We start from the raw sequence: 20,441 nt of genomic DNA on the forward strand, positions 1-20,441 counted from the left end.
ACCTTAATTTTAGGTTTTATTTGATTGTTTCATTTGGAAGATGGCAGCGCGACACTACTGAATGAAATTATTAACTGAATACTTATCAGAAGTCTGGAAATAAGTAAGATCTACGAAGCAAACTGCTTATACACAAAATTATACAATCGCTTAACTTAACACGAAATATCGTGAAGTGCAAGTTTTTAGTTTAGTTGTATAAGCCAAAGCATTGCTAACGATATATGACCGAACTAAATCAATGTACAGTATACTATATAATGTGATTTTTGCAGTATATTGTACAAAATATGAGATTATTGATTTATTTATTAATTTGTTGACCTTAAGAAGACGGCCTATATAAGGAAAAAAAGCTTAAAACAAAACTAAATACTAAATACCATTAATAATTTGAAATGTAAATACTTATTAATTAATAGCTGAAGCAATAAATACAAAAATATAAATAAAAAGACGAAATGAAGTAAACATTTATTTTAAATATATTTGGATAGAAAGAATTTAGGAAAACTATGGGAATATTAGATTTCCACAAAGAAAAGTCGCTTGACGCGAAAGAATGTTTAAATGTGAATTAAGAAAATCCTTAATTTTCTCACACTAGAATTTTCCAAACCAAAATACATATATTTTACAGGTCTATATATATATATATGCCTATACAAATATGTATGTTTAACAAGTATACGTGTTTATTTTCAATCTAGAAAGAAATGAAATACTGTTCAAAAGCTGGCTTACTGCAATTGTGGACAATTATGCTAACAACTGATGATGAGTGTGAAATGTAAAATGGAATTAGTTTCGAAAGTTTTCAAAATTTCGTCCATTGCCTATTAAGCAGCATGCAAATATTTTCACATTAAACATCTGATAAAACTTTGCCACTAAACTTCGCCGAGTTTTGTAAAGAAATGAAGCAAAACAAATAAAAAGAAATGTTATTCCCTGGCTTAGACATGCGTCATTGTTGTAAATACAGATACATAAAATAGGTGCAGCATTAATTAAACTTTAGCGTAGATGGCATAGAAAATAAATTGGGGATTTTTTTTTGGTATTCGGCTTCGGACAAACTAGGCCGAACACAGCATGTGCCAATGTGGAAATTGGAGAAAAACGCTGTGACCTCGAATCGTGTGGCTGCCTACAACACACTATTACACACGCATACACATACATCCACACACACATCCACACACACATACGAATGCACACGAACACACTCGAAAACAGCATGTAATAGCGGGTTCCTGCTCTTTTTTGCCATTCAAAATGATGCAACATGGCGTATACGCAACGCGCTACAACTTTTAATTGCTGGCGATGCGCCGGTCAATGCCGCCCATCGAAATCGACGGAAAACGGGGCACAAAAAGAGGAGGTTTTTGCTACATTTTCAACTGACGATTTTTAATTACTGTTGTCCGCCTCGCAGCCCGCCTATCCCCCGTCCCTCCCCCTGAGTGACAAATTAATTTCAAGCATCGGTAAGCCGCACACACTCCCTTTAATGTAGGCGTTTCATGTGCTGGCATGCTTTTCACTTTTCACTGTTCACTTTTCCCATTTTTCTCTCTTACTTTTCCGTATTTCTTTATTTATTAAGTTACATTTTGTCGTGGAAACTACCATAACAACATTTCCATTGTGAATCATTTTTAGTTTGTCGGCCCGGCCCACGCATAAATGAAGAAATGAAGAAATTGCCAAGAGGACGAAGGATGTTGGGCATGCTTATGCACTGAAAGGAAATTGGACTTGATGTACAAGAATCTCAATACTTATACAAACAAGTATACTATACTCGCACGTAAGTGGCGTCTCGATGCGTTGTCCGGCCGCCGCCGTCGCAGAACCATTTGTGCCACCAAGAAGCTTTAAATGAAACTTTTCATGAAGGTTATTTACGACTATGTGACCCAATGGACATTGTCGCCCTGTCTCGGTCCGTCTTCAGGCCTTAATGTCTGTGTGTGCGTGTGTGTGTGTGTGTGTGTGTGTGTGTATTGCCGCTTGTTGTGTTGCTTTTGCATGGATTGGCGACGCTTTTGTTGTCACTCCATGGCCATGGTGGGGAACATAAAGCGCCCCACGACAGTAGCTTCTGGCTTCTGCTCGATATTCTGTATACGCAGTGTGTGGCCATATATTTTTATATGTATACATATACTATATATGTGTGTGTGTGTGTGTGCTTAAGCATACTGTCTAAGGGCAGGCATGCGTAATTACAAACTTTTATCAGCAATAAGTACACTGTTTTGTTTGCTGCGTCCTTTGAGACTCCTCAATGCGCCACCACCAACTGCAGGCCTGGCAGGACTGTCTGCACAAATAGTCCTGCTAGTGGACAACTAGCAAGGCAGGCAGGCAGGCAGCTAGCTAGTGAGCTGCTGATAAATTGCAGTCAAGCAATGCAGCCAAGTGGCAACACGCATAGACATTGCGTGTGTGTCGCAAGCAATTTATACAAATTTCCCCTGATAATAAAGTGTAGACGGGTTGACGTACTTGCAACAAAGGCACGAAAAATACACATACTGATATGCAAAGCTGCCTACACTCGAAGAAAACGCATTTGCATTGCTTGTGAAATACTTGCTTTTAAATCCAAATGATGTTTTTAATTTAAGAACTACATGTTGCGCAATCAAAGCAATTTGTCTGCCATTTGGTATTGGTTTGAAGTCCACACTGTTCCTCAATGTTGTAAATATAAATATTTGCCAGCTTCTACAATTGTTAAACGTATTTTCCTTTTTTTTATAAATACTATTTGCTTGTTCTACAGTTGGATTCTTATTCAAACATCCACAAAGCTTTAATCAGTTACTTAATTCATTGCACTAAATACATTCGATCTTAAGAGCAGCCCTATATTGTTCATCAAATATTTGTCGTTTACAGTATAAGCAATAACTTAAATAAGAACTTATTCTTATGTTCCTGCTATACTTGTAACATCTACTAAATCTTTTCAGTTACGCGTTAAAGACATTATTGGATAGTTAAGCAAAGACCTATTGCATTTATAAATAGTAGACTTATTCATTTAACGTTTGATTGTCATGGTGCTAGCAGCACATCAAATAAATAAATGACAGCAAAACTAATACCAGATCCTGGCTTATGTGTTAGTTGGATGAGTAGCTGGGATATGTGTTGCTATTTCAATAGGGCAGTGGAGCAGAAACGAGTTCTGGCTTATATTTGATTACTCGTCCTCCCCATGGGGTAGAAATAAACAAGGAACAGTGCTTGAAATTGCCTTCAACAGCGCCTCAAAGTGCAACCAACTGGCGACAAAGACGCAGCAGGAGTTTCCTTTATTCACACTCTATGGCCATATAAAATTGGGAATTGGGAGCACAGCAGGCTTGAAAAGATAAATGCATTTTATTTGTCATAAATGCCAACAAATCGTAAATAACAAAACTAGAGCTCACATTGTTGTTGAGAGAACAAATGGGGACGAGCAGATAAGGAAAGTGTTGCAAACAGTTTCGACATGACGCCTGATATTCATGTTAGGCAGTATGCAACACATAAGCCTCAGTTGCGACTCGAATTGCATTTCATTGTCTGATGCACCACTTTGTAGGCCAAATGACTAATAATCGAGACATGATGTGAATAAGGCACAAGACCTAACCAAAGAACACCAAGCGTTATTATTTAAGGAACGAAAACACCAGCAGAAACGACAAAAAGCAGAGCTGAGTTTTCGCTCGATCGCAAACTAATATGACAAAGTAGTCATATATACCCATACAAGTATATGAATACGAAAGTACTTATTAATATTTATGTACGCGAGTGTACACTTAAGTGCAAATATGTGTTAGCATGTGGATGTGTGTGTTTGTGTTTGTGTCTGTCTGTCTGTCTGTCTGTCTGTGTCTGTTCCACTGCATGTTAATTACAATAATGGCAGCTCGTTCAGATATTAACCATGCGAAGCAAATGAATTGCTAATGCAAATCTGAATCTTGTTTCGCTTACTTTAATCCTCTATTAATAAGTAATTTAGGGAGATCGCTATTTCTATTTCCAGTATTATATACTTTCTATTTACCCCTATTCTCGAATTCTGTACTTTCCACTTCCTATTAACTAAAAGAATTAAAAGAAAACCCAAATATCTGTCTACCAGATGTTAAGTTTTTAGGCGAACTCGCAATATTCTGGTAGAGAAACCACACCTGGAGTAACATTTTACAATAGGAATTACGCATTGAAATACAAACTCTGAACAAGAATTGAAAAGGAATGTAGGAATTATAATGTTCATATGTAAGTGACGATCAGACTAGTCGCGAACGTTTCTCCATTTCACAAATACGAATAAATTGATCAATTGCTACTAAGATGGGTCTGTAATGGTGTTTTTTGTCATTAATGTAATAAATGTGAAGTAGGTGTGTGCATTATTATATATATAATCAAAATCAAAAGCGAATCTAGAAATGCTACGACCAACGATAACGCTAGCAAACAAAACACAGAAATTGTACTAAAGGAATTGAGCAAAGCAAACGAAGCAGATAGTTATTGGGTGGATAAAAAAAATGGTTATATTGGTGTTGGTGTTGGTGCTGGCACCATCTTGCACATCTATAAGGCAGGTAGGTGGTAGGTGTACTTGTATATTGTATTATATAGCGTTTAGTAAAGGCTTGCGTTTAGCTGCGTTGGGGGGAAAACAAAACACAGATAACACATTTGCTATTGTTGCTTGTTTAAAGTCTTTTGTTTTTGGTTCGAATGGAAAATAATGAAAAAAGAAATTTTCATGTTCGTTTGTTTGTACTGGATTATTTCTGTTTGTGTACGAAATCATTTTCAAGAGCATTGTTGCCAAACAAACAAAAACAAAACAGAGTTAAAGAGAGAGAGAGAGAGAGTCGATTGGCAATTAAGGGCGGCGCGCAGGACGGCGACGCATGTTGGAAACGCGATATGAAAAAACTGGCAAACGACTTACCTGTTTTTGTGCCATTGCTTGCATTTGCTGGAACATTTGACGCTCCTCTTCTTTGCCTGCAAGGGCGAGGAAAAACCAAGGAAAAATCGCATTAGTTCCTTTGTAATATTTGTTAGATACGAGAGCTTGTAAAATGTTTTAAATGTTTCAATGAAAGAATTGTTGGACTTTTCTTTAAAATGTTCTGCCGTTTTTGCATCAGTAAAATAAAAACTAATCTAAGCTCATATATGGTATACGAGGAACTTATTAAGTAGGGTTCAATGATGTCATCAGCTTTTTTATTAACTTGTTCAAAATATTTTACGATGAGTTATGAATCGAAATAAGTGAAGAAAGTGTATTTTAACATTATTTGATTGGAACATATGTAGGATTTATGTTCTGTTCTCCAACAAGATCTGTGATTAATAACCTAATGGAAAAATTACCTTTAATAAATCAGTTAGAAAGTGCCATATTTTAACACGTGTTATATTAGAAGTTTAATATCATGACTTTCATATTGTGAAACCGCTCTAAGGTCACGACAATACCCTAGCAATTGCTCTGAAGGCTCAGAATCACACCAAAAGAAAATTTCCTTGTCTAGTTGGGCATTCCAAGTACTCGACTATAAAGACACAGCAGATAAGTATGCTACACTTTTTTGGAAACTTTATGTCCAAAGAGTGCACACTTTATAACGGCTATATTGTTCTGATTTTGCACTTTATTTGCAATATTATGATTCGTTTTGAGAGAAAAATTATCTGCATTTGTTTATTAGCCGAAGAAAGCCGAGAATCAGCTCTGGCTATAGTGTTGAATGTGAATAACGAATGCAAGATTTGTTATTAAAAATATACATACGAAGAAGAAAGGCACATTTTTGAAGTCAAATCACATTGCATAGTTAAATGATTTATTAAAATTGGTGAAATCTAGTATGTTGTACTACACTCATTAATGAGGGAAAATCAATGGAACAGATTTAAAAGGTTCCACTACTCACCCATGCCTTTGGCTTGCAGCATCTCCAACAATTTCTTAATGCTTTCATCACGCGCTATTAGCGTCTGTTTTTGCGTCTCAACTCGACACTCTAGATCTTTGATCGTCTCCCTCAATATGCTAATCTCCCGTTGCAGATGATCGTTCTCAGCATAGATCTGCTCCATTTGCTGCTGCATCTCCAGGTTCGGCTGCCGCATGCGCAACCGCAGCTCCTCTTCCAGTTGCCGCACGAGCATCGCTTGTTTCTGAAAATATAGAAGCGTGTAATTAATAATGTATTAGCACAACGAATACGTGTATTTTTACATAATCGTATAAAAAATAAATAGTTTAGTTGTTGTTATTTAACAGTACTTTTGATAAAACTCATAGTTTCCACCCACCTGGTTCTCTGTGCTGAGCAGCTTGAGCTGGTCATTAATCAAACTATACTTGGCGCTCTCCTCCTTGCGCAATGCTCGCTCTTTTTTCAGTTCGGGCGACCAGAAGGTCTTGATGCTATGCATGGAACTACCAAGTTTTTGATTCGTCAACTCCAGCTCCCGCTTCAGGTTGCCAAGCTCTCGTTGCAGATCTGTGTTCTGATGCTGAAGATCTCCTAAATACGCACGATCTGAGGTGGGCATGCCCGTATTATAGCCTGGGAGACAACGCAGAAAAATATAATAAGTTGGCAAGAATGAACATGTTAGTATCTAATCTAAATTTTAGATTTTCTTTGAAACACAAGCTAATAAAAATTAAAAGATTTCAATAGTGCTTGATGAATAGTGAGCATAGAGTATCCTTCGCTTTGATTATCCGAATAATTTGAAGTCTTATATTTACCTCCCAAAGCACTGGGGCTCTGCCGCGCCGACCGCCCATAGAGCTCGTCCTCCAGGTACAGACCCCTCTCTAGTGATCTGTCGCGTGAGCGATCGCGAGGCTCCCGTATGGGTATGAACTCACGATCGTGTGGATCCACCAGTCCACCTCGATCGAGCGATTGATAGCGGGTTCCTGGGCAACAAAAGGGGAAATGAGTTATTTAAAAATGGATTTGGCACGCGATAGTGCCATCGAGCGCTGTCTTCGTATATTACTTGGATAGTCCATGGCGTGTGACATCGGTGGTCTGCTGGCACTGCGGCTGCGATGATGTCCCGCCCCGGCAGGACTTGTGGGCTCATCCATGTCGCGATAGTATGGACTGCCCATTGCTGAAATTCACATAGAGTTCATGACGATGATCAAATGAGGATGACGGGTTCGGTTTTTGGTGGATCTTCTGCATGTACGAGCATGTGTGTGTGTGTGTGTGTGTTCGGTGGGTGTTTGTGTATAGGTGTGCGTGAGTGTAGAGAAACGAAGTAGAACGGAAACCAAAAACAAGAATAAACAGAAATGGTTGAGTAGAAATCAAGAGATCTATAGAACTATGTAGTGGAAACTAGTAGTGCACAGTAGTCAGTAGAAGGAAGTTGCGTTTTGGAATTTCTGCTTTGTTGCGCTAATTCGTGTCTAGCGATTGTCGCCTCGCTTTAAATCGCTAAATCGTGTCTGTGTGGGTACACAAATGGCGAACCAAAGAAGGGTTAGTATTAAGGTGTGTTGAAAGAATGTCAACAAAACGTAAGGAAAGCAAGTAATGCAAAAAATCAACAAAAGTAGAAACGAAAAATGATTTGTCGTGTTTTTTTGTTATTTCTGTTTTACTTGTATGTACGAGTACTTGTTGTACGGTGTATGCGGGATATAAAAAGCACATAAGCTAAGCACAATGTTGGCAATGTTGGAGCCCTTCCTGCCCTTCCTGCCCTTCCCCCTTCACACTATCCTTTGCCATAGCTAACCTTCTCATATTTTAGCTAGTTACGGTTTTATGTGCACGCCCAACTACAGGTAGCTACAAATATATTTACTCGTACTATATACTTGTAAGTATGTATGTACAAGTATTTAGGCATGGGGCATGTGTGTGGGCTAGTGGCAGTCTGCTGGCGAGAGTGTGCCATAAACTAACTTTTGTTAGCACGGAATCATTTTGCATGAGTCTCGACCCCAAACCACCCCCCCCCCCCCTCCCCCCATTCTGCAATTTGAGGATTTTGCCGGCACACGAAACTTAATTTGCGGTTCTTCTTTGCCATGTCCTTGCACGTCACTCACGCTCTTTGGTTTCCATATTAGTCATAAATTTGCCTGCATATTTGTTGGCAGCCGCAAGCAACCCGCTCTTGAGCCTTCCCCCATCCAACAGCCATCCATCAGTTAGGTAACAATGTCTACGCGCAGGCTGAATGGCTGGCTGGCAGGCTAGATGAATGGATGGTTGGCAATAATAACCATAATTTCACCTGAGTGTGGGCCGAGCTTAACTGAAAAGTTGAAACGCTAATTAGTTGGCCACAAAGTGCGCGTTTCCCTACCACCTAATTGAGTTTTATTTGACCATGTCACATGAGCTGCCCGGCCGCCTCCATATTATGGCCATTTTATGTGCTAAGCGCTTTTTGTTTGAATTTATGACTCGCTCGATAGTTCGCGCGCACGACTACCGGCTGGTGCTAAATGCTGCCAAAAGTTTGCCCCAAAAGTGGCATTTGCTGTACTCCGGGAGAACTGTAGCTACCTGGGTGGATGCCATTTAGAAGGCGGCTTCACTAAAAATGTTAATAGCAATCGCCATAACTTTCGATTTAAGCAAAACGTATGTATAATTTATTATTGGCTATAACGTTGAAGAGTTTAATGCCGAACTGAAAGCTAAAAGTCACTAAACACACTTAAACTATATATCCTATGGTCTATTGTCAGACACTGAGACGCAAATTCGAAGCCTGAAGTGACAGTTTTTGTCAGACAAAAGCTACGGTCAGAGGTGCAAAGGAAAACTTTGAAGAATTAATCCTACACTACCTTTGTTCTTTAAGAAAACTTCTATAGGATTCTTATTGGCTTTAATTAAATGAACATTATGTTCTTGAGTTGCTCGCGAAATTCGACTACCTACGTACCTGACCTTTACCTTTGGACTAATTTGTGTGTTTCTTTGTATGTTCTGCCTCAACGCTTTATCTCTGAAGCTACAATTGGTATTAAAGTACATATTTAGAGCACTAAAAACCCTAATATTTAACCCTTAATCATTATTTCTTATTTAATTAAATTTAATGCATCTTACTTGTACTCTGTTTTTACATGGTCTTTTGAACATGAAAAATGTAATTTATGTTTTCAAGATTTTATTCCATTTAGCATTTAGCGATTTAAAGTAACACAAAATAAATAAATAAAAACATTCCCAGCTAACAACAGCTATAAACCATTCTTATAAGGGCCGTTATGCACATTATATACATATGTGATTTAATAAAATAAACATAAATCCTTGCTTTTTCACTGATTTTAATAGGCTTAGAGATAAGGAACCAATCACCTATTTTTTGCATTTCAATGTGATCAATGTCTTTTTTAATACGGATTTTTTACACTTCTCTTCTGGAACCAATCTACCGTGCACTAACAGTATTAGGTGTATTTACAAACGACAGTGTTTTGCATTTTCAATTTCACAATTATAATTTCTGTATGAGAACAAAATTGTTCTTTAAGCCCCCTCTCTAAAATATATCGTTTCTGTGATAAATATATAGTATCTCCACATCTGTGTTCGTCCCAATAAGTCGACGGTGCCAAGTTAAAGGAAGGGTAGTGATTGGAACAGACGGACTTGGATTTGGCTTATCATTCTGATCATAAACCCGTATGTATGTTCATGTACGTTTAACTTTAAGTCTAACGTGCAATAACAATACTTGTATACCCCTACACCATCCAGAGTAAGCTAAAACAATATAGTACAAAATGTAATATTTCAAAAGTATAGTATAGTATTAACTACTACTAATTAAAACGACAATACTACAAAAATGTCGAAATATGTAGTTCTAAAACTTGTTGCGTTAATCTACGAAGCTTGCAAACAATCGACTTCCAGTATACAATATTTTATGAATAAACTATTAAAAATCGCTGATATAAATACTAGGCATTAACAACTCTTTTAAGACAATAAACTGATCTAAATCTACCCAATTCTTCTTCGATTTCAACTAAATTAGTAAGAGAAATCATATCTTCCAGCATCCGTTTAATTAGCGACTATATTACCTTTCTAATGGAACTAAACTCAAAATTAGATAGTTTGGTCCGCTTTCAGGCTTCTTGAATGAGAATTGTGTATTCAAAACGTAGGAAAGCTAAAACATTATCTCATTTGAAACCAACTGAGTACCGTAGAGTAGGACCTACCTAGAAGCCATTTAAACCGGCTGTGGATGCACTTCTCCTAACTCCTAACTTTCTAACTAATCTTCTAGTAATGTTACGAAAGGGTGAATTGAAAGGAGGATCCCAGGGCTTTTGGGCTTAGAACGACTTGTGTTTCGAATAATGTGTTGTGATATGCGACTGGCTGTCTTGCTAACCATAATTGTAATCCAGTTTGAGGCTTTTAATTTGTCGCTTCCCCTTGAATTAATTGTTCGTGCGCCCCTTCAGCACGACCTTTAAGTTGCTTCCGATGCTGGTTTCAACCAAATGCCATTGTCTTGCGCTTCTAATTTAAAAGCATTTAGCTGTATTGGCTAATTCATTTGATTTCGATTTCGATTCGAAACGAATGGTGTTCAGTATTTGTTTTTCAATGTGATATGAGTGCGGATGTGTATTTTATGTTGTTGTTTTTGTTGTGTTTGTAGCGTTTTGTTGTTGTGGTGTCGTCGATGTGTTTGTGGTTCGAACGCAAGATGATACGCAAGTTAGATGAAAAGCAAAATTAGGGAGAACAGATACAGATAATGAAGTTAGGCAAAAATTTGCATGAGTTAAGCGGAACGAAAGCAAATGTATCATGCGCATGCGTGTGATGTTAGACAAAAATTATAGACTTTAGTTAAATTTGCATTAGTAGTACAAGTTTGCTATCAGAAATGAAAATGTTCCATATAGTAGAATAGAATTTCATGAGGTGTTCGATTTACATTTTTTGTATTTGCTTGCATAAGAAACTGAAAATCAATTTTGTATAAATCGGTCCAAGTCTGTCGTCCGTCGGCCAATCTCGAGAGCGCCCTTGTTGCATGGCATTTGAATAAATATTGTTATCTGCATGCAACAAGTAAAGCAAATTTTTCAGGTAGCAGTAGAGTAAGTTGAGTAGAGTAGAAAAAACGAATGTACGCAAGAAGTCCAATTCAATGCAAGTAGATAGGAAAGTGAAAAGAAATGCTTGCCAATCGACCATAGACTAACTAATAAAGGTAAGTCTTTGCTGGAACCCGTCGCACAAACGTGAGCAGTGCGACATATACAAGTACAATAGAGTAGTACACTAATATCAATTCTACGTTTACGCGATTCCCGAATATCTGCAGATTGATTTTTGATCTGTTTGCATTTAAAGGTCTGCTTAATTGGATGATACTGTTTGGAGGCATCGCATGAACGTAGCTTGAACTTTAATGTTAGGTTTGCTCGATTATTCAGATTTGTGCCAGTGCACGGCTACGCTTGTGCTCTGTTTGCTGACTGGACTTGACAAATAAAAATTGAACGGTTGGGCCTGATTAGCTTGATATTGAATTTGGAGCTGTTTGAGCATGTGAGAGTGTGAGGGTGTGGGTGAAAGTGTGTGAGCGTGTGTTCACCTAGAGGGCTTCCGCGTGCGCCGTAATCCCGTGATGGTGAACGATCAACCGTTGGCAATTCCTGTAGTCGCCGCACACGACCAGGGCTGCGCACACCAGAGCTAGTCACTGGATTATAATCGTCACGTGACATAATCCGCGGCTGATCCGCGGCATGCATACACTACGGCGGCAGAGAGCAGCTATTTGTCGCTAAAATCTGTGTTCTGTGTTTTGCTCTTTCGGTTCTCTGGTTCTTTAAGCTCTTTAAATGCCTCGTATTTGATTGCGGTTTTTTTTTTTTGCTTGCTTGCTTCGCTTTTGGTATGGGCTCTATTGATATGCACGTTTTGATTGGCTTTGGGTTTGCTCTAATTCAAGTAAAACTCATTGAATTGCCTGCTTGAGTGCAGCATTGACGGCGCATCTGTAAGTGGAAGAGTTGAGAAGAGAACAACATAATATACATATGCAGATGAGGTCGATGGCGATGGCGATGGCGATGGGGACATCAGCATCAGTCACACAAAAATCTCTACTCATTCAAACACAGCCGACTCGCATTAGCTTCAACTCAATAAAGCGAGTTGTTTTTAAAGATATCAATCGATTTAGAAATAACAAAATCAAAAGTAAAAAACTAAAAATTGTAATGTCAAGTCATCTTTGCAATTGTTCGGGTAATCGAAAGTCCAATTCAATATCAGCAACCCGAAATGTACATAAATGTACATAAATAGTGAGAATTTCGCTTGAATTTGGCTTTCAATGGTCTACGCATCCACGTCTTTTTTACTTCTGATCTTATTTTCACATCATTTGTAAATGTCACAAGCATTAATAATAGATTGAAGCGAGAGGAGGGATATACATAAAAGAGCTCAATATTGCTTAGCATATATATATATATCTGAGTACTGCACAAACTGATCACGTCTTTCAACTTAAGTATATAGGCTAGCGGATCGACATAGCCAGCCTTATGTCTCAGACTTAACTGCCCTGCTGAGCCCAAGTTAAAGCCCAACTGATTTAACTGTGTCGTCTCTTAAATTTGTTGTCAAGTATTTTATGCATTTAAATAAGATGTTTCCTACTTGCATATCCTTAACCTTTTTACCTAAATCTTAGCCAGGAAAAAACGTAGCTGTAAGCACATCAACAAATACTCGTAGCTGGAGAAAATGTCGAGCATTTATTATGGCAGGTCTATGTAAATTTTTTTCTATTTAGAAAAAAACAAATCGCATGCAAATTGCCACTCGAGCAGCCGGTTATGAGAGGAGCACACACACACACACACACACATAGACACCCACCCATCCACAGCGAGGCGCACAAACCGGTGCACGACTGTCTGCTGACAGTTTCGCATGCAAGGCAGCGTCTAGCGTTCGGTGGCGGGGGCCGGGCTATTCAAATCCCTGCTTATACGTCGGCGACATGGCAGTCATAGTCATAGAGCAGAGCACGTTTCCCAGCTTGGTTGCAACTGTGTGACAGAAAAACAACAACAAACGCTCAAAAGTTAAGTGCACATACGCATGCACATGGAGACGATGCTTTATGAATGGGCAACATCAAAAACAAGAGAAATAACAACAGCAACAGCAACAGGGACAGCGGCTAAATGAAAGCTAAATGAATCAGCAGACCGGAAGACCATTCAAATGTTTACTTGAATGGCTGTACGAGTGGATGTGCGTGCTTCCCCATAAGTGTGGGGGTGTGTGTGTGTGTGTGTCGCTTGAAAGCCCATTTAAGTGACGACAGCTGCAACAACAACACATGCAAAAAAGCAATGTCAAGTGCTAATAGAAGCAGCAAAGCCCATTTGGTGAACATCATTGGTCAACATGAATTGACCGCAAGTGCTTGGGCGCCAGACTAGACTAATGCCAGGCCACGACGCGTGGATATGCCAACACAAATGATGGGAACTCATCTCGGAAATTCTTCGATAATAACGAAATAACAGCACGAATCGCAGGAATGGACATTATCAAAAGATTAGGCAGCAGTTTGAATGTCTTCTACATTTATTTTATTTAATTTAATAAATCAACATAATGCTGGAAACTTATCTCGATAGTTCTTCGATAATAACGAAATAATAGTGAGAATCAAAAGATTGGGCAGCATTTTGAATGTCTTCTACAATTATTTTATTTTATTTAATAAATCAACATAATTTAATAAATAAACATTACCAGAAGATTAGGCAGCAGTTTGAAATTCTTCAGCTGCAAAGAAAAAATCTGTGGATCTAAATATGGCGAATATTCAGCGAAGACTGCAGAGTTAAAATTTAAAAAGAATGTTATTTAAAAGAAATGTACATAAAATGTTTTCTTTATGTAAAAAAATAAATTTTGGCAGTTTTATTAGGCAAATATTGCACTGGAAGCAAAATCTAACTTTGTCCACAAATTGTGCAGCTAATAGAAATCATAGCACAGTTTGCATTGATTTGCTTAAGAATTCCTCTTTCAAACTAAATTTGTTTTAACACAATAGCTTTTTCAGTTCAATGGATCTAATTTTTGCAACGAAAAAAGACAGAAGGCCCCACTGCGCGACAATGACTTGCACCCTGGACGTATCCGAAGTCGGAAGTACGTTAGATAGCTTTTGCATTATGACCCAGCATAGCAGCATTCCATGCCATATTGAATATCAGGTTTAAATTTGATTTAGTCGTTGGCGGTGCGGGAAGCAGGAAGCATAAGCTGCACTTTGTTGCACAAACACCCACTAGGTGTTGCATACTTCTCAGCGGCTCCTCCGTGATAGACACATTTCCGGCCGTGTCTGTTACACTCTGGCTCCAGCTCGCGGCGATTTTTTTACCTCTCTGATGACGAAATCGTGTACAAGTCGTCGTAGCCATAATGCAATTGTTGTCGCTCATGTCTTGACGCCTGCGGCCGTCATTCGAACGGACGTGTTATCAGCATTAGGCGTTATCTAGTTGCTTGCATTGCAATGCAGGCGCACTGTCCGCCCCCTCTCTCCGTCTCCGTCTCCCTCTCGCTCTCTTCACCCGTCACCGCAAGTAGTACCGCCACAGTGAGTGTCAAGAGTCAAGTAACGTGTTGAATTAAGTCAGGCAAGCGGACGTTCCCAGAGACGATGCCGCACTATTGTTTGCTCTCTAAGCGAATGGAGCCGAAGGAATTCACCACAGTGGAATGCGCAAGAGCGCAAGAGCGGCGCTCACACACTTCTATGCGTATTTACTCACTTACTCACACACACATGCGAGCACATACTATGTATATACAGGCTTGTAGATGAGGACGGCCACGGCAACGGCAATTCAACAATAGCGTCATCGTAAAACATTTGCCGTATTTTGTTGCCAGCAGTGGGAGAGGGAAATGTAGGTGGCAGGCAGGTGGCAACATATCGGCGGCGCTTCATTCGGCCAGACCCAGGCTGTTCCATGCACACGCAAAAACATTCACACACACACACATACACACACAGTACACCCTCATGTCGAACTCGAACATGTAAAATAAGGTTAAAATTTGAAATCAATAAAAATTATTCCACTGATCTAAAATTAGAACAAGTAGCGGCTAAAGTATAAGGCAAAGACGAAGAAGCACAAACGAAACGAGAAACTAAGGCATAGCCAGCAAGAAGAAGAAAAGCAATAACAATAAAGAGCCAAGTCGCAAAGCATTGGCATGGCACGCAAAGAGGGCAGCATTCATCATCATTGCGGTTGTTGTTGTTGCTTTTGCTGTTGTTGTTATTATTCGCTATTGTCACAGTCCCAACTCTACGTGCACACACACACACACACACACATACACATACACATACAAACATACATAATATAAGTAGTACATGTGCGTGTATTTACGCTTATTTCCCACTCATCGCTTTTCCCATTTTCAGCATGGCATCATAAGAAATGGACGAATCCGAATCCTGCGAGCTTTCCAATTTCCATTTTACATTTGCGTGTTCTTTGGACACACTCCTTTTGACAGCCTTCCTATTTTCATTGAACGCGTCTAATTTTAAATTTTCAATTGCCATGCAATTTGCTGTGATTGTCAGGTAATCGACTAATGGCCTTCTTCCATACATTATAGATACATTTCGTATTCGCTTGCAATGTAATCCGAAAACTGCTTACACATCAAAACAAAATTGAGGCCCGAATAAAAATATTATTTTTCAGCAAATATAATACAAAAAAGTGAATTAAAATCGATTCATCTTAAATATTTGAAGAAAAAAAAGATTTCAAAGCGTATGCAGGTCGTATAAGTATTATAAATGCTCTATAGATTCAACAAACTTGAGGATGAATTCTACATCTTATATTATCTTATTCCGCTAAAGAAATGATAAGTCAACTACACTTTACAATAGTTTTTAAATATAAAGTATGTACTTATATTTTGAGATGAAGGAGTAATCATATTTAATTATTTGAACTTATAATTTTTAAAATGTAGAGCAGCTTATGCGCACATACTTAGTAATCATAAATAAACGTATCACCATGGTATTATTGGTTTTATGGTTTCTGGTAACACCATCAGTTCTCTGAACTCTAGCTCATATTTTTTAGGCTTAAGCAAATAGCTTTAACAAAACACTAAAACAAAATAGATTACATTCTCATTCAGTAGTATTTAAATCAACATTTAAGGGAATACTATAGAAAAATCTCTTACATATGCAATACAAAAATAAGAAAATGGGCAGAAAACGTTTCTTTGTCTGCGCGGAAGCTGTATACAAAATTCTCTGAATATGTTCTATATTCTGAACATTTGCAATATTTTGGAAACCCGAATCCTAAATCACATCGTTTCTATTACAGTTGTTCTATGTGGTGATCTGGCTTTATCAATCTATATATCAAAAGGATTAGTAGACTGATAGACTGTCGAAGTAACGGAGGTCAAGATTAGCATTCGTCTCATCTTTCTGATCATACTATATAATACTATATGTGCCTGTCAAATCTGGTATACGATGCTTCCTTACAAACTTAGACACTACAAACAATTCTCGACCGCACACTTCTCAGTGAAATTCAAACAGAAAAACAGACTGACAACAGAATAGAATAGAATAATTATTTAAGAGTATTTATAACCTTTAAGTTATAAGCTTAATTAATAATGAAGTAGAATAAAATCTATTATTAATTACTTTTTGCAAAATACGAATATGCTCAAAAATTTACTTTACAAAAGCACTTTTATTGTGCACTTACATTATTTCACCTATTTATTGAACTTATTCAAGCTGGTATATTTGAATCTAATTGAATGGGCCATGCTGTTGAGAGTCTAGAAATAAAAAGGTCTTGCGGAATTTCGAGCATGCCCGCCTGACAATATTTTACTGTCAATTCTTGAAAACAATTTGTAAGGACTAGAGTACAGATTGGTCGTTCGACGCATTAGTTCTAGATAAAGTCAATTAAAAATAAGGACGAACTCAAGGATTAAAATTAGTTACATTCACAATACATAACAAATGCATACATAAGATACAAGACATACCCAAGTACCGGTCTGCCGTACTCAGTATTGACAATTACGGGTCGTAAATGTTTACGAGTATATGAGAAAAAAGTTGCTGCATTCGAATAGTTGAACGCACAGTAGGATTACGTACTACACAAAACATACATACGTACGAGTACACATGTAGAGATCAATTTGATTTACCATTCACATACAATATATAGATGCCATCACAGGTATATACATACATACATACATACATATAAATAAATATTTTAAATGTCTTATGTATCAGGTTGTGTGCGTGTGTGCGGCTTAATTAATGGTGCGTCTGTATTTGCATTTTCAAATGCTGGCATGCTCACCCGCTTTGCTTAGACGATGAATTTTGAATGATTTTCTTATCGACTGGGCGAGTGGAAATGATTTGCTGCTTCTAGCCTGTCCTGGCACCGGTCCAAAAGCCCAAGAGTTCGGGCTAGCGGTCGACTGTTTGGCTGGCCGGTTGGTCGGTTGGTAGCCCGATTTGTTTAATGGTGAGCGCTTCCGGCGCGAGGCAACAATTTGTTTTTTGCAGGAATTTTAAATGCTTCTCCACTCGCACACACACACACACGCACAGACAGGCACACAGCCACACTTGCAGGTGGGCTACATGTGTGTGTGGCAGATAGCGGTGCCGTTGTTGTTGTTGTTGCTCGTAGAGGGCGTCGTTGGCGGCGCTCTGTGCATTTCCGTTTCCGGTGGCCAAAAAAGTATGCTATGCTTGTTGCTGCTGCTGCTGCTGCTAAGTATTGCTATTGTTGTTGTTCTATTTATTATAAGAATTTCGTCCAATGCTGCACGTTTTGCTTAATATGCTTATGCCTTTTGAATTTCAATGCACATACTCGTATTCACAATTTCTAACTCGCGTTCAGGTTGTCGGCTAATTTCGTTTGAATTAATTAATTAATGCTGCTGCTGCTGCTAATTTAATGAGTAATTATGTACATGGCTGGCGTGTGGAAAACAAAGCAAGATTGTTATTGTTGTGGATTAATTAACCCTTTTTTAAACTAATTATAAATATTCATTGTTTTATAGAATACGACGCGTGGGGCACATAAGACGCGTGGGCTCGAGTGTTTCGTGCCTAACGACGGCTTTACGTTCATTGGCGTTGGAGTATCCCGAGCCCTAGAGTGCTTCCCGAAAAGCTACTGACACACATTTGACGTATGCACGAAGCACCCACACACACACACACACACACAGAAACACACACGCACTCACACAAACTCACGCGCGGATTGCTCAATCCTGCCTCAGACTGCTGCATGGAGTTGCAGAGTTTTAGGCGCTGGCACGAGTTACGCACGAGCACGAGGCACGAGGCACGAACGAGCCAACGGACTGCCGAACGAGCAGCTAACGACATCAGAGAAGCGCGAGCGGGAGGGGCAGCAACATAATGTTGCCTGACCCACACTGCCACCCATCGGCTCCATCCAGCCCGCAACTGCGCGCGACTCCAGGCTGCATTGTGCCCGCGCCTGGCCTCCTCCTCACCACTCCTTTAAGCACAGCTCCACCATACAGCTTATAGCTTTTCAAACTTAATGTATGAGCGCGTGAGTGTTTCCATGTGTGTGTGTGTGTGTATGTATATGTATCTCGCACGACTTATATGTAGGTTGAAGCAATTTATAATAATTTTTTCACCAATCGATATGTAGCGTTTAGTTGAACAAATTTACGCATCGCTAAAAATTTATTACACTCTTATGATGGTGTGTGTGTACATACAAGTATATGTATATATGGGCGAAGGTGTGTTTAGTTGTAGCGGTTTTAGTTTTGAATTAAACAATTTTTATTCAACATTGAGGCTGCTCTAGCTAGCAACCATTAAAGGACTTTTTGTTAGGCACACTTGAACACTTTTTTTTGCAGGAAATCACTTTTCTGTATCCAGGGAGCAGCCTTTAGCACAATTTCTACTACACGGGCAGCGTCGCACGCATACATACACACGCGCTATTATAGCGAAAACGCGTATACGACTTCATGCATGTATCGGAGTTTCTGTTTTCTTCAGCCATCACTTTTAGCTCGTTGTTAATTATTGGCTTACTTATTTTTTATACACATTTTTTCTCCTTGTACCACACACACGCGCGAACTCTACTGTGGACGCGAATCTATATATTTTTTCTACAGCAATTAAATTGCTTTTTTTCCGCACATATACATTTCTCAGCCTCTGCTGCCTCAGTAGCAGTTACTGAAGCAGCAGTTTGAAAAATACATATACATACATATAGATTTCACTCTGTGTGTATTTCTCTGTCAGTCAGATAGTGTGTGAATGTGTGTTTGTGTGTGTGTATGTGTATAATCTAACCCAAAAAATTGTGCGGCAGCTCTGGGCCCGTTTTTTGGCAACGCCGTTATCCAACTAACTACCCTCAAAGAACTGAGCGCCGCTCGTTTGTGACAGTCGCTGTTATAGTCGGGCCAACGCATCGCGACAGTGGTGAGTTTTGGTCGCGAATAGTTAACGACATGTGAAAGGCTCCCGGCGGGGGGAGAGGGGCACACGTTGTGAGCGACGGCCTCTGCCTGCCCGATTACAATCAATGAATTTTGCTGGCGCTCGCGCAGTTTAGGCCAAAAGCCCAAAACGCTCTTTCTGTCACTCTATCTGTGAATGTGTGGTGTGTGTGTGTATGTGTGAGAGAGTGTGCGGGCATTTCAGTTGATTTCGCAAACTAAATGAAAATTCCAATACCAAAATAAATGAAATGCACATTTCGTCTCCGCCGACGCAATTGTATTTCGCGGCTGTTACATTACGATAATGGCACGGCACTGTTAACACTGGAAATTTATTGAAGCGGCATTTTGTATCGTAGCTTGGTTGAAGCTGGCAATGCTGTGCTCTTTGAATTTGAATTGGTCACTGCTGCCTAAAAGTATGCTACGAACTTCCCCAATCTTGATTTATGCAATACATTAAAATGCTGAAATTCTATTATCATTATTGATTACTTTTCTTTTCATTATTAGAAGGATAAAATTGTTGGGTTTGTAATACAATTAACACTTTAATGTTGAGCGTATTTAATTTCATACACAAAAATTATATTGCTGCTGTTATGTGGTTTTCCTTCAAATATTACCTATCCTTAAACATGGGCTACTGTCTACTGTAAATAATGCACTACGTTTTTTCTCAAAACTGCAACTTCAGATTGCATAAGCACAAAGAATGTTTAGTTATATACATACATTATA

At 38.8% G+C, this 20,441-nt stretch overlaps 1 protein-coding gene across 4 annotated transcripts in view; it reads right to left on the reverse strand.

Annotated features, from left to right (window-relative positions):
* LOC115620072 (myosin-8) overlaps window positions 1-19,603 on the reverse strand; it is a 58,751-nt gene extending 39,148 nt beyond the window's left edge. For 2 of the 4 annotated variants that reach the window (XM_030513231.1, XM_030513229.1), the window contains exons 1-9: window positions 19,549-19,603; window positions 17,528-18,159; window positions 11,680-12,085; window positions 10,459-10,617; window positions 7,072-7,188; window positions 6,815-6,988; window positions 6,370-6,626; window positions 5,985-6,231; window positions 4,991-5,046 (exon numbers count right to left, since the gene is read on the reverse strand). In XM_030513231.1, the coding sequence (XP_030369091.1) occupies window positions 4,991-5,046; window positions 5,985-6,231; window positions 6,370-6,626; window positions 6,815-6,988; window positions 7,072-7,186 (849 nt within the window). In that variant the 5' untranslated portion in view covers window positions 7,187-7,188; window positions 10,459-10,617; window positions 11,680-12,085; window positions 17,528-18,159; window positions 19,549-19,603. Of the gene's footprint in view, window positions 1-4,990; window positions 5,047-5,984; window positions 6,232-6,369; window positions 6,627-6,814; window positions 6,989-7,071; window positions 7,257-10,458; window positions 10,618-11,679; window positions 12,086-17,527; window positions 18,160-19,548 lie in introns of all 4 variants that reach the window. The other 2 variants (XM_030513230.1, XM_030513234.1) reach the window with 2 other exon arrangements.
* Between the last annotated feature and the right edge of the window lie 838 nt (window positions 19,604-20,441).

The sequence above is a fragment of the Scaptodrosophila lebanonensis genome, unplaced genomic scaffold (assembly GCF_003285725.1).
Source record: "Scaptodrosophila lebanonensis strain 11010-0011.00,11010-0021.00 unplaced genomic scaffold, SlebRS2 tig00000001-arrow-pilon, whole genome shotgun sequence".
Taxonomy (NCBI): Eukaryota; Metazoa; Arthropoda; class Insecta; order Diptera; family Drosophilidae; genus Scaptodrosophila; species Scaptodrosophila lebanonensis.